This window comes from Nothoprocta perdicaria, unplaced genomic scaffold, assembly GCF_003342845.1.
Source record: "Nothoprocta perdicaria isolate Ctin4 unplaced genomic scaffold, notPer1 scaffold_69, whole genome shotgun sequence".
NCBI classification, from domain to species: Eukaryota; Metazoa; Chordata; class Aves; order Tinamiformes; family Tinamidae; genus Nothoprocta; species Nothoprocta perdicaria.
In genome coordinates this window covers 1,125,392-1,140,493 of record NW_020455965.1, presented here as the reverse complement: position 1 = coordinate 1,140,493, position 15,102 = coordinate 1,125,392, and the positions used below count along the sequence as shown (strand labels likewise).

Sequence of the window (15,102 nt, the reverse complement as noted above, 5' to 3'; positions counted from 1 at the left end):
GGGGCCGGGGGGAGCGCAGGGGCCGGGGGGAGCGCAGGGGCCGGGGCGGGAGCGCCGGGGCCGGGGCCGGGGCGAGAGCGCCGGGGCCGGAGGTACCGGCCCCGGGGCCTCCTTTGCTGTCAGTCTGCGTCGCTCCTCGTCCCGCCGGGTTTCTGGTAGCTGGCCGCGCTATAAAGCGCCGCAGCAATGCTATAAACTCGTTACAGCGGGTTAAAGGCTGCTGTGTTTGCGGCAAACTGCAGTGTGCTTCGGTTTGGGGTTTCGTTTAGTTAGGCCGAAGTTGGAATCTTTGGGACAGTGTTGAGATAGAACAGAGAGTGAGATGAGAGGTCTCCAGCTGGCAGGAACGCTTGGCTTTTGCCAAAAGCTAAGGCTGGTGGGTTATGTGTGTAATAGCATGTTGGCCAGATATAACTTACAGCATCTTTCTGGTATCCTAAGTGTAACCTCTTTCCTGCTGTGTTCAGGGAGTGATCTTGCTTCTTATGTTTACAAAACTACACAATGTGTGTGTGTGAAAACAAAATAAAGTGTCTTTGGAAGTGTGGACCAGCTCTGAAGTCTCACTCTATCCCTTCTTGTCTGTCTGAAGTCACAGGTTTCTGAGCAGAGATCTGTTTCTTAGCATGTTTGCTCTCTGCAAAGGGTTCTGGCTGGGATCTGTTCTCAGCACTGCAGCACAAACAGTGGTTTCTACTCCCATTACTGAAGTAGACTGTAGTATTTTGTACATCCATTTTTGGAACCTTACTTTAAAAGGGTTTTGGTGACTTTGGAGTGTGATTCTTGAACGTGTTTTATTAGTGTTTGATAACAGCTTTTTTTCATAAAGCTTAATGGTGGGAGGAAGGACACTTGTTAACTCTTGATGCTGTTCTTTGGTACTTAAGTTATCCTGGAACACTTTTTCCTCCTAGACATTAAGTGGAATGATGCTTTAATAAATGCTAAACTTGTCCTGTTCAAGGGCAGAAGAATTTGCACTTGCTCTTTTGATTTCTGTCACTGCTTTTAGCAAGTATGAAGTTCAGGTAAAGAGCTAGAATGTCCTCTAGAGGGAGATCGTGATGCTTTTTGTGTGGCTAAAGTTACTCACCTTGTTCCAGGTAAATCCTAATCCCTTATCTTGAAGAGGTTTCTTGAATGTGTGTTTTTATTTAATAGGAGCATGTTGTCTGTCTGTACTTGAAAATTTTGTTGCAGAATACAGACCACAGTCTGTAATGTTTTTGAAGGTTAAGTAAACCACTTCTAAACGATTTTGAAGTTTATTTTTTACTTTAAAATGCAATCTTGATTTTGAAGTGAGCAACCCCTGAGTTTCAATATTCTGCATAATACATGTTTTGCATCTCTGCACCAAGGACTTCAGCATGTGATCTGAAAGTGTTAAGTCACCACCGTGTGACCAGTGCTTGTTGACTGTAACTAGCGGAAATCTTTTTTGGACAAACCCAGTTCTGGACTGGAGCTAAACCTGTGCCTCGCATGCTCAATGCAGGCTCTTGGAGAAGACTGGATTGTTGGTCAGAAGTTATTCGGTGTGCTGCATATCCAGCCTTGATGTGTCTGTTCTTGTTCACAGGAACTTGGAAATATTTACTCCATAGAAATGCATCCATGCTTTTATTTTCTATAAAGTTGCTACAAGTAGTGAATTCACTGTATTTTCTGGTATATGCCTCTTATATAAGATATAGGGTATATGCAATTTACACTTTGGATGAGAGTTTGAAAGTGTCCTTGTGAATTTGACACATTAGCAGTCTTCTATTTACTTGCTTTTAGTTGACAGTTGAACATGTTTGTACTGTTTCACAGTGCAGAGAACTTGAAAGAAATGGGCCATTAGCCTTGCTCCAGACTTGAAATATTTTTATTCCTTAGATGTACATCCCAAAGCACTGTGTAAGTATGCTACTGTCTTGGGAAAAAGTGTTATAGCAAGTATGATAGAGGGATTTAGAGTACTTATATTGTAACTTTGTTTTCATTTTCGTATTCATTTTTACTTCTTGTGGTATGCAATTTTATCCCTCAATGCATTAAAAATGTATATAAAGTTCTTAGAGGCAAAAGATGTTGCATAATTGAATGTATGGATGTGCCATAATAAAGGACATATGGATATATATACATTTATATGAATGTATGGATAAACAGTAATAAAGGCATGGGTATTTGTAAAAGGATTTAAATATGCTTTAAGCAATTCAAACTGGAGAAGCCATAATGAATTTTGTTCTGAATGGTCAATTCTTTGTTGTAGATCGTCCTTCTGGAGGATTTCGGCACCGAGATCTCTGCAGGCTGCCGTATGTAACCAGAATGAGTTCGTCTTTGGTTGCTTATGATGATTCAGACTCTGAAGCAGAAGTGGAAAAGACTGAGGCTCCTGATGCATCTAGCAGAGGAACAAGCCTTCTGAGTTCTGGAAATCACGTTCAGAGTTTTGCACCTGATAGTTTGGGCACAAAGGCAGTGTATGAAATGCACCATACTGAGAACACTGGCAGTTCTGGCCTGGGCATGGTTTGTGAAGGTCTCCCTGAGCACTATTCCCTGAATAATAACACCGATTTGACGTCTCCTTATTGTAGGAGAGCTCGTCCCAGTCACGCTGCATTATGCATGACCTACAGAAACTATGAACAAGCATCAGGCTCTTCAGTAAACTCTGGCATTTCTTCTCAGAAGCGAATACATAAAGACAATGTTACTCCTGTAAAGGGAATTAGACCATATATCCCTAAAAGGCTACGTCAAGAAAATTCTAGTATGTACAAAGAACAAGAAGCTAATCAGGGAGAAAACCCAAACTGTGATGTCAAATTAGGTAGATCAGGAGAGCAGACTGTGACAAAGGTCTCTGAATTAATTAAGCCTTACTTAGGATCCAAGTACAGATCAACTGAAGTCCCCCAAAATTTAGTATTTCATATGTCTAAGCACAGTGGTCCTGTTAATGAAATCCAGTGGTGTCCTGTACGAGAACAAAGTCACATGCTTCTCTCGGCTTCTATGGATAAAACCATCAAGGTAATGTAATACAAGATGGATTGTGAACCAATTAGAACTTAAATATTTATCTTGAATAATGTTCTTCTAGGAATAACTAAATTGCCTACTGTTGTTTGACAGTCCTCAGAACTTGAGTTTTGTAAGGCCAAAGCCTATTATAAACTTCCACTTTAATTCCTTTCTTTGCATACGACCTTTGCATTTCAGAATTTTTTTGTATTAGTTAGGTCAACTTCTTACATGTTAAATTAACAAGCTAGATTTCTAACAGATCATAGAATCCATCTAGAATCCATATTAATGATGGCTGTCCAATATTTCTTCCTTTAAAAGCACTGTGGCCATAAGCACAGCTGGGCTGCATATTCTGCCTTGTGTCATTAAACAATTGACTGACAACACAGAAAAAATATTTTGGGAAACTTTGAGGATCTACCATGTTGGAGACAGTGTTCTAGGTCAATGAAACTCGCATAGCAGTTCTTGTGTCCTAGGAAAATAGCATTTGATAAATTCTCACACTTGGTAAATTCTTAACTTCAAAATAGAATTTTAATTCTGTTTTCATGTTAGAGTTCTTTTAGGAATTAAATTTTATTGTAGCTTATTAAATTATTTTACTCCGTTGCTCTTTTATTCTTTAAAGAATTGAATTTTATTTAGTTATCGTATTTTTGTTTAGTTTGCTTAAACAGCAGTTTAAATACTAAACTTTTTTCAAAACTAATTGCCTTTCATGGAATATGCAAATTCAATATAAATATTGTTAATATTTACTACATTTGAGAATATCAGTGTAAGTATTAGTGAAGTAATACTGTAACTGTCTTAGGAAATATATCTGAAACATCAGTGGTTTGGAAGATATTCTGTAGAGAGATTTAAGAGGTTTCCCTTTTCCCAATTGGATTGAAGACTCTGGTAATATGAGTAATAAAAGTGTACACTTTCCTGTGAATATCTTTCAAGCCAGTAGAGGGCACAGTTAGATTAAGTATTGGCTTGATATTATGAAATTGATTTCATCAATTTTTTTTTAGGGTTTCAAGCCCATAAATTTCCCATGAAAAAGCTGTAGTTTGTCTCCGAGAATTTTTAGGCTGCTGGTCATTGCTTGGAGTTGTCTATTTCTTGCTGTAAGCATAAAAACAATTGAAAGCACAGATGTAGTGTGTGGTTTTTTCTTTCATTCTGCTTCTCAATTCCATGCTTTTACCCAGCTCTCTCTCTCTCTTTTTTTTTAAGTGACTAACAAAAAAAGGCGCTAGAATCACTAGTTTAAATCCCAACAGAGGCAACTTATTACCCTTTAATAGGAAAAGTTGTGTTGATAGGCACAGGGTCTTCACAATGTTTATTTGGGATAAGACTCAATGCACCTAGTTGGAGATCTAAAATCCTTGCTATGTCTGAGAGAATGGGCAAACCAGAGATCTAAAATTGTGCACCTGAAGTAGTTATGTGAATAAATCCCAATATCATTACAAACGAATATTTTTATGTGTAAATATCTTGGATTCAGTCCGTAAATTCAGCCTGTGCAGCTATGTTGCTTATATTTCAAAGGATCCAGCTACATAGCTTATCTAGCAAAGGGTCCAGCATATGTCAGGGGCACAAAAGATCTGTCTAAGCAGGTCAGACTAACAGGTGTTCATAGTTTAAGTCTTAATTAAATTAGAAGATGTGTAATTGTATGCTATTTTTATGTTACTTGACTGAAAACTTTCGCTTTTTGTTTTTTTTTTTTTCAGTCTTCAAACTTTCTTTTTTCCAGGTACGAACTCAAGAATTTTCCATTTTTGTAGTAGAATAATTTTTTGGCATGGAGAAGGAAGAAACACTTGGTTTCTTAGTTGCCTTAATTTAGTGGTCTTAGTTTAGATAGGAAGTGAAGAAAGTGTGATATGAAGTGTTCAGGATGATTTATCCATAAGACACTTCCTTATTTTTACAATATATGCATGGATTTCATCATGTGTTTTTTAATGAAAGTATATCATGTATCCTGTTTTAAATTAGGAAATGAAGAGTCTTTATGTTCTCGCAGTTTAACCAATGTATATTTTAAGATCTTTTAAGAATGAGTGTAAATCATACTCTAATGCAAAAAAGATGATTTCAGCTAGCAGCTCATTGAAGCTACTCTCCTACTGCTAGCTGAAGCTATTGACCTACTGTCACGAAAGATCATCAGAAACTATTTGTACAAGTATCTTGTGTTTTTAGGAAAGGACATGCTCTTTCAGAACATTTTCTTTTGTTTTTAAGAGTATTTGTTCTCTGTGAAACTTCTGAAAAGATTGTATGAAACACCTGCTAATCAGTGGTAGGTTCAACCACATAACTTTTTTAGGCCATGCTTCTATCAGCAGATGGAGCTCTGGAGCATCTCAGTGATAACTGAACTAGTCTATTACTGAATAAAATGAAGAGGGAAAAAAAGGTTGCCTCCATTTTGACAAGACAATTTCGTAAGGGAAGGTTATATATACACTACCGATTAATAACCTGCTGCTCCTCTACTATAGACTGTTAAAAATTTCTTAAGTTTGGTGTCTGCAGGGAATACAAACAAATTTAGATTTATACGTTGGAACTAATATTTTGTCCCCTTCTGTCTAGATCTTGAGCATTCCCCTTTGGCAGGGGAAGCTGGCAAGTAGGATGGCCTGTTCTTAGCAGCAGTGCTCCTGGTGGTGCTTCCACTTTAAGTAGCTCAGGAAAGGGGTGGGAGACAATATTCAAGTTAGGGTAGGAGCTGCTGGGAGCTTTTACTGTGGCCGTGCTCATCATCATCACTAATACCTGCTAACTATGTTGTCAATGGCTGTTTCTCCTGTAAGTGTGCTTATAGGGGTTGTGAATGTGATTGTATATAGCATTAACAATGAAATCAATGCCACTTCAGCTTTTGCCACGGTTTTAATATGACTTAATATGACTAAATGCATCTTTGCATGCATTTTGAGACTGCATGGTTAAAGGTGCCTAATATTTGTAGTATTTTTCAGTGCGTCCTGGAAATTAGATCTTAAGTATTTGTGATTTAGAACTCAACATATATAATCCCCATTCACAGGTTACCACTGAAGAACACAGCTGTTGTTTGCGCCTTAGGTACCAAGGGAGATGATGCTTTTTTTTCCTCCCCTTGAAAGATGTGTTTACCAGGACACTTGGTCAGGTAGATTTTCAGTGAGTTGGTCCTTAGTATCTGAAGATCTTGTGATTGTGTAGTCCCATTCTTTTCCTTTTTCATGGGTGGTGCAGGGTACCAAGTAGTGTGTGCTAGAAATTCATTCTTTGCTGGATTCTGTTGTATCAAACTGAAACAGTGATAGACTATTCATTCTTGTAATGAGCATAGCATTGACAGCAGCAATACAATCTTGTTTGAAAACTGCTGTTACCCTCCCTGAGAGTAACCAATTCTAGTATCGCTTCAGTTTTCAAACAGGCTCTGCATGATTCAGTCAAAATAACCAGAATAAATTTGTTTCTCATTGTTCTGTCATGTGCGTGTCTGTTCATAAGCTAATGAATTTAGGCTGCCAAATTACTTCATATAAGTTTACACATAGCTGTCAGGTGGTTATAACTTTGTCACCATTAGGTTGGATTCAAACTATTCACTCAGCAGTATTAGATATCCTGCTGCCAGTGCCCGCAAGCAGTCAAAGCTTTAGGTTCATTTGAAAGTCTAATTATGATAATGCTTCTTTAATAGAGACTTGTATATAAGTTGAGAATGTGAGGAATCTTTTTCTTGAAAATACATACCACATTATCGGAAAATTTTGGAAAAGTGCTATCACCGCTCTCAGTCTGTTCCTAATACTGTATTTAAAAATAATTATTTTTATTATCCTGAAAGTGGTATCTGAAGTATCAAGACTGACTTCTCATTTTGGTGCCTTATTCTGACCTTCCTTCCTCTTCTTATTAGAACCATGTATGATTTTTCCAAGGATTTTAAGTTTGCTGATTATTAAAGTAGACGTACACTATTTGATTGTGGTAAATCTTTTTCTGAAGTACTGAAAGTGTTTCTCTGTGTATATTCTTTTAATAGAATTATTCTTTTATGATTCGTTTGGGTATAAAGTGCTTATTTTGTGTGTAAAGGAGCACTCCTGTGTAGGAATGAATGTACCTGGCCCTTGGCAAGAGGTGCAGACTGTGCTTAGATGCCAACATGGGTCAGGAGGTAATAGCCAGCAAAAGCTGTAACACAAGTCAGCAAAGAGCAATTCATGAAGGTGGTGGGGCTTGGTCATAAAAATATGTGCAGGTAGGGACTGTTCCACATTTTGCTGTGTTAGTACTGAGACATGCTTTAGAGATGGTTCCTTCATTGAGATTTTTTAAAATTTTCTTGCTTCCAGCAGTGCTGTTGTCAAGGAAACGGAAATCCTTGTAATGCCTTTGTTCGCATTCCTCAGAATCCACAGCTGGAGATGACTTGTATAGTTTTTATGTTGTTAGTAGTTGACACGCTCTTGTGTCTCAAAGGGATTTTTCAAAGGAGTTTGGCTCTTTGAATATAAATAGCAGCATCCTGATCTCTACGCTGTGTGATAGGCCACTGTTTTCTTTCCCTCTTCACTAATAAGAACTAAGTTCAGTGCCATTATAGACAGTAGTTTATCCCAACATGTATGTGAACCTGGTGCTTAAAGGAGGGGGAAGAAAAGGCAAAAAGAAAAAAAGGCAGTAAATCCCTCGGGTTCTGGTTTAGGCTTTTAGTCCTGCAAGAATGTCAGGTTTTATTTATGGAAGTGCACCTGGAAATGTGTCCAGAATTAGGATTTATGTGAAGAATACTAGAGTACTACTCTATCTTGGAGGTCTTGCAAAAGAGTTTGGGCAGCCTTGTGGCCATATGAGAGTGTAGCTGTTTAAAGGAGGGAAGAGCTAATATGCTCCTGTGTTCAAAAAATCAGAATTTGTTCAAAAAAAGTAAAAATATCAAGAGCAGTAGAATTAATTGAGCCTGGTGGCAGACCTTGTCTTTTTTTCCTTTAACTTTGAGCCTCTGTAGTATCCTCCTTTTTCAACTGCTGAATTCCTGAAATCTGGAGAGGACTGCAGTCCTTCTGATACTCCAGCCTCTAAAATGTGTTGAAAATCGACTAGTTGAGTAAAAAGTTAATGCAGGTGAGAGGCGTAGGGAGAGAAGCAAAGCTGCTGGGTGTTATTTCATAGACTTTCCTTTTGCAGAAATCCTGGAGGATGGGTTTTGGATATCTCAAAGCAAACGTGTAGGGGGGAAAAAAGGACTATTTCTTCCACTTATGCTATATATATATATGTTTAATATACAGACATGGCAAGAATATTAGGTGGTGTCTGTTTCATTTTCTTAGGAAACCTTTTATCTGGGATTGCTGAGTTCTGCTCTATATAGTAACTATGCTCTATATAGCTCTATATGGATTGCAGAGTTCTGCTCTATATAGCAGTATTTTAAGTAGACTATATTTTAAGTAGACTATAGCAGAAATTAGGTACCTTGCCCTTGCAGCATGGTCAAGGTATCGGAGAGGGGAAGAAGTCAGTGCTAGAGATGTCAGTGAGTTAGTTTCCCTACCAAAATTTAACTGGCGGTGTAAATCAAGCTGTGGAGTAAAGACATTAGAATGAAATTTGAGCCATGGGAAGAAAATTGTTTTGAAGGAATCTCAAATTCATCATGAAATACAAAATGTTATGACTTTTCTCACTTTGTAGAACATCTTTTGAATTTATAGAATAGTCTAGAGGGGAAAAATGTGTGATAATACCATACATTTCCATGTGCAAACTTAAATAAGAGTACAGGTGAAAGTGTCATTGTTTTGAAGCTCAGAAAAGAGAACAAGGTAAAATAGTTTTTTTTTCTAAAGTTACTCTAATAAATTACAGTAAACCTCTCAAGTGCTTTTACTATTAAAAATGTAAGCAGCACCAATTCTGTTTTTTAGAAGTCTGGCTTTATAGATGTGTATTACATAGTGTTACACACTTGAAATCTAGCAAGGGTAAAGGTGCGTTATTACGTGGATTCCTTCCTTCTGCTGTAAATGTTGTCAAGGAAACAGTCTTTGATGAAGCTTTGCTCTACTTCAGATCCCGTAGAGAGACTTCTTGCATAAAGTTTATCCACCGTCAACAGAGGAAATGAATTGCTTCAAATTTCTGTTCTTGTCAGTATGTTCATGGTGTTCTTGTTTATTATTATTTTACCTTTTTTTCAGACTTAATTTTAGGTTAGTATAAAATAGCAGCATCTTTACTGTTATACTAGTGAATGTACCAGAGATATACCAAAGATTGTTGATAACTGATCTTCGGGCAAACCTCATACAAAGGAAACTCAATGACATCTCGATCTATCTGTGCTATAGACGCAACTTGTAGTTACAGATTCTTGTTTCACGGGGAAAGGAAAAAGTAAGGAAAACCATATATTTGCGAATTTGTTTCACTGCTATACAGCCAATAAAGCCCACTTGTTAATTAATAACCTCCTTCACACACTTTTCATGCATATTGTTTTGTTACAATAACCTATTTTTATTTTGTAGGTGCTCTGGAACTGTACATTTGAGTTGTCTTTTAGTACATGCGGCCTGACTGGCTATTTGGGGTGTTATGCCTATGTTTGTGGAAGGGTTCGAACTTGATGTTTTACCTAACTGCTTTTCTCTAGGCAACTCCCAGGAATTTAATTACAAAAACTTTTCGTTTTTTCAAATACTGAAATTGGTTACTGAGTTGAAAGATAATGGAGAAGACTTGGCAAATGGTGAAGATTTTGTGCGATGTTATATGCATGCCAACTATATAACGCCTCGCATCATGAAGCAAGATTTTAAAGTTTGGAACCTGTCCACTAGGGTTGTTGCCTTTTTTCTTTTTGATTATCATTTTTCCAATAAAACAATGTTTCCTCATTCTAAACATTGTGATTAGTAGCTGGATATATTTTATATGTATATACACATACTATATAAATGTGTGTGTGTGCAAGACTTCATTAGAAAACTTCAGGTTGGAAGTGGAGAAGCAGTGCTGCAGACTTAGTATTCTTGAGTGAAGATTTCTGCAGTCTGCCTAGTAAGCTGTTGGAAGAGCTGTTCAGATAAAAACATTAAAATTTGGAAGGACAAAATGATCTGTTAAAGTTTTAAGGATGTTATAGCCATACAGCATGATAGTTTCCTACTGATACTTTAAAAATCCGCTTCTGAAATGCTACTAGAACTCCTTTGTTTTGTTTTTATAGTATTTCTAGTACTTTAGAGGCAGCACTTACATTTGAAAACTAAATTTTAAGTGTACTTGCAAAATGAAATAAGAGGTTAATGTCAGGGCATTATGTGCAATTAATTTAGGGAGGCACCATAAAAGGAAAGAAGTTGGTACATTATTAGTTCATATATTTCCTATCATGTTTTTCCTTGGGAAAACACAGGACTTAACGTTCACTGCTTATTCTGTAGGAGTGCTTCTGTATGATAGGTATGGGGTATATGCTGAGGTGCAGCTGCGGTTATCCAGCCTTATGTCCTTTCCACTGTACAAATGATCAACTGCTGCAGGTAAGCAGTTTTGTCAGAATGTAAATAAATAGAGCAAATTGCACTATTTTGAGAGCCTAATTCTAATTCTAAGAAACATGATTATTCTGTATCTTTAGAAAAGTGAGATGTTGCTAGTAACCATGCTCAGTAAATGTGTTAGAGCTTAGTAAATGCTAAAGCTAGCTGTATGGCAACAACACAAAACAAAGTAAATTGAAATGTAGTTTAATCTTATTCTCCTTGCTAGTTCTGCAATAGCGATAGCTATATGTTTCACTGGTAATGAGGACATTCATCTGCTTGACAAAATTCATAGTTTATTTCAGTAACTAGACACCTGACTCTGCTCATGTTTAAGGTAATTTTGTCAGGGAGTTTGGTTAAAAAGTTCCATCCCCATGTGAGGGGGAACTTCTTCACTGTGAGGGTGACAGAGCCCTGGCACAGGCTGCCCTGGGAGGTTGTGGAGTCTCCTTCTCTGGAGATCTTCCAAACCTGCCTGGATGCCGCCCTGTGCCCCGTGCCCTGGGTGTCCCTGCTGGAGCAGGGGGTTGGACTAGATGATCTCTAGGGGTCCCTTCTGACCTCAACCATTCTGTGGTATGGGGTATGTGTGTTTATATGCCTCTGGGTGTGTATCTAGATATATAGAGAGAGGGAGAGAAAATGGATGGTCTAGGTGATTTGGGATTCTACACTAGAAACAGTATGACAAAATAGAAGTACAGTTCAAATAGGTCAGAATTTGATAATAACTGTTTAACTGAAGCTTAATGGAGACCTCCCGCTCCTAACTTACCACAATTGGTTGATGTTGTTTTCCTCAAATTTTCTGATCCAACTTGCAGATCAACTGCAGTTGCATGTGCAGTAGCATCCTTGGAAAGTCGGTATTAGAGCTGTTAAAGTTGTACTTATTTTCTGAAGAGAATACAACATTTTCTCATTTAATAATGGATGTCCAAAACCTGCAGGGTGCAAATGCATCTTTGAATGTCACCCCACTTTCTAATTACCCTCTAGGAACTGCAGGCACTTACCACACCATTTGCCTATAAACTTGGATGAATCAGAAATGGAGGTGTTTAAAACTTAGGAGTCCCTACTTTTACTAGCACATAAATGCATGCGACTTGAAGGAAATGGTAGCAGTGAATATGCTACATAGATGTGAAGAAAAATAAGATTTTCATAAATAAATGGCTATAGTAACTTAGCTAATTTTAACTTGTGAAATTGTAACAAATTTATTCTTCTCCTGAGGTTCTTCTCTTTTGCCTGCTGGAAAGATATTGATTACTTAAGTGTTTTCTGGCTACAATTACCAACTGCTAGTAAACTGTGTTGTAATTGCACTTTTAGGTGTTCTGAACAGGTTCTCAACATGTTGCTATTACACTGAGGTCAATGAGAAACTACAGTTTGTGCCCTACTGCTGTTTTACCATATAGGTTGATCAATTTAAAAATTGCTGGTTGTAAGTAATTCTTAATATTTCTCATTGTCATATAATATATAATAGTTATATAATAGTTTCTCTTTTATTATTCAAACACATGTGTCAAACCTCTGTACTTTAACCATCTCTCATCACTAAATATGCCTGATACTGGTAACCTACCTGAAGTAAAGAGGGCTAATTGGGTTTTGAACTTTGAAGCAAAGGTTACCTGTCCTTATAATAAAAAAAATATTTTGTAGGTGATGCTTTTGTTCTAGGCATCCTGTCTGAGTCAGCATTTAATAAATATACACATTTTTGACAAGTAGTAGAATTGGCTAACAAAGACTAAACAGTAGGATTCATTTAATCAGAAAATTCACTTGATCATTTAAAATATTTTGTCTCAGCTATTCTGAGGCCCTTGTTTGATAGTATGGCTGAGAATTTCACATTTCATTTGGAGTATCTGATGTTTAGGGTGGTAAGTCCTAGCTATACCTTTGCTTCCTTTAGTATGTCTCCGTTTCACTTCAGAGCGTGCTTATTTTTATTATGAAATGCTTCAAGAAATAGCACTCCTGATCTATACAGTGAGCTATGAGGCATATGGTCTTAATATCATCATGCTATCAACATAGAGCAGATGAATTCACTTATAAAAAACATTTTTAATGTTATTTTCCTCATGATTTCCTGTAATTTTGATGAATATCAAAAATATGTATGCGTTTATTGCACTGAAATGTCAGAAAGCATTATCTTGTCACACTTCTGCAGTAATAAAACTGAAGCATAATATTAATAATTTCCCTTCCTATATCTATCCCTCTTTTTCTCTAGTCTCAGGGTTCTAAAAATCAATACCCGCCTGGATGGTGCCCAGCAGAAGGGATTAAAATTAGGATTTTAAGGGAGGAAATCTTTGTTGGATATGGAATCAGAAGTCTCTCTCCTTTCACTCTGCAGCATGTTGGGTCTCTTATCCTTCTGTATTCTCCAGTCAACAGACCTTGCCAATACTTGAGATGCACTTTTGAAGTAGAAGACTAACTGTGCACTTACACAGCTGCAACACTCTAAAAGAGGGTCAGAATTTTCTTGACATTACTTTTGCAGGAAGTTTGATTTATTAAAGATAGTTTGCCTGATTTTATTTATTTTCTTCTGCAAACTTCATTGACAGCAGGGGAGATTTTTCAGATCCAGGGTAAAAGCTGCTAGTCAAATCGGTTGAAAGATGCAGACTAGTAGGACATCCTTACAACTGCTGATTACTTTTGTGGTCAAAATTCTCCAGGGCAAGAATGAATAGAGAATGAATAGAGCTAACCATTTGAACTGCAGACCTTCAAAATGGTGCATATTTGTGTTCTTTTTTTTTTTTGAGGAGCACATTACTAATAGATCTATCTTCAAGCCAAAAGCAGCTTATTCTTTTTATTCTTGTAAATAGAATAAGAGGCATAATGCTAAGGCATCTATTTTAAGTGTGTTGTCAGATTCAACTTTTCCTATTTTCAGATTTTATTGATCCAAAAAATGTTGACCAAAACAAAGATCAATGTGTATAATAACACATAATTTTTTGTATAATTTTTAACACAAAGGGTTTCATGTCTCTGCATTTTCTATGATGCTAATATTCTGCTTAAGTTGTACTTCGTCCGTGCAACATGCTGAACTTGAATATCTCTGTAATGAATCTAACTTATTTGAACAAGATTATATGTGCAGCCTAATATGGACAGTATAGTATGCACTGTAGTGGTATTTTTAGCTTAAATATGAGTATTTTCAAACAATTATCCCTTATATTAGTCTTATGAGCTAGAGCTCAATTAAGTTAGCTCAATTACTTTCATTTTGGTCTGTTGGTATGAGGAACTTATTAACTGTCTGCTCTGGGAAAACAGTCAGAAGTAGTGTTTTTCTCAGCTTCTTTTGCCTCAAGGAGAGTTTCTTAACAAAAGCCGTGTACTTATGTTAGAACACGTATCTCTACATTAGCAGGTAAGCAAAGGTATCCAATTTTGCAGAGCAACAAAATACTTGATTACAGGTCTAATGATAGTTTAAGAGGTGTTTTCAGATGTGCTGAAATCAAGGACTTGAAGCAGATGAACTTAATTATCTTTGTGAATATTCACAATCACATTATGTGCTTTAAATGTCACATTTGGAAATAGGGCCTCATTGCTAGTTAATTAACAATAATTACTCAAGGCAGTGCTCATGTTTCTGGAATTTCTTGCCTACTGTGACAAATGTGTTTTGCTTGTAAAGGTTTAGCAGTATGAAAACTAGATTTTTACTTTAGCTCCTTCTGAAAGTGTAACTGTTGCTTAGCCTGTGTAGCCTGGAATTTCTGCCTGAAGAAGCAGTTATTCTATTCCTTTTATTGCTACAGTTGGGCAATGTTTTTGGCATCTGAATTATGGTATATAATTAGAGTTGAACTCCTTTAATATAATAGGAGAGAAACAATGGCAAATTAGGCTGCCAGTCTGCAAATCCATCATGATGTGTTACAAAGGTGTGTTGACTGCCACAGCTGAAGAAATGTGGCTAATAATGATACTATAAAGGCTTTCCTAGTGATGGTGCCTATGTAGAGTAGGTCTTCTGTTGGTAAGAATGGCTTTTCTAAGGGGGAAGGAGGAAAGGAAGTCTAAAACAAAAACAAAACAACAACAAAAATCCAGCCTGGGTTCTAGAAAATTCTTCTACACTGTTCCTCAGCTTTTCTTTTACCTTCCTTCTCTGCCTTTCATGTGGAAATTCACTGTTTGTAATATGAAAGGATTCCTCTCAACTTTTTTCTCTTTTTCTTTATCAGTGATAGTCTCCTTGTTTGCAGCTGCACACTTTTTATATAAAGATTTAGTTTAAATAGTTAGCAACGTCAGGTGGACTCAAACTTGAAAATGGGATGTTCCCTTTGCCCATGAATTTCCTCATTACCTGCATGAATGAGAAAATTTATTGAGATCATGATAAATATTAGCATATAACTTACTCCTTTCTGGAAAATATATGAAATGTTATATGATGAAATTTAATTCACAGTAT

At 36.9% G+C, this 15,102-nt stretch overlaps 1 protein-coding gene across 1 annotated transcript in view; it reads left to right on the top strand.

The window, feature by feature from the left end:
• Positions 1-1,867: 1,867 nt before the first annotated feature.
• Positions 1,868-15,102, top strand: part of WDR25 (WD repeat domain 25) — a 52,873-nt gene continuing 39,638 nt past the window's right edge. The window contains exons 1-2 of the mRNA XM_026050453.1: positions 1,868-1,908; positions 2,270-3,039. Of these exons, the coding sequence (XP_025906238.1) occupies positions 2,329-3,039 (711 nt within the window). The 5' untranslated portion in view covers positions 1,868-1,908; positions 2,270-2,328. The remainder of the gene's footprint in view (positions 1,909-2,269; positions 3,040-15,102) is intronic.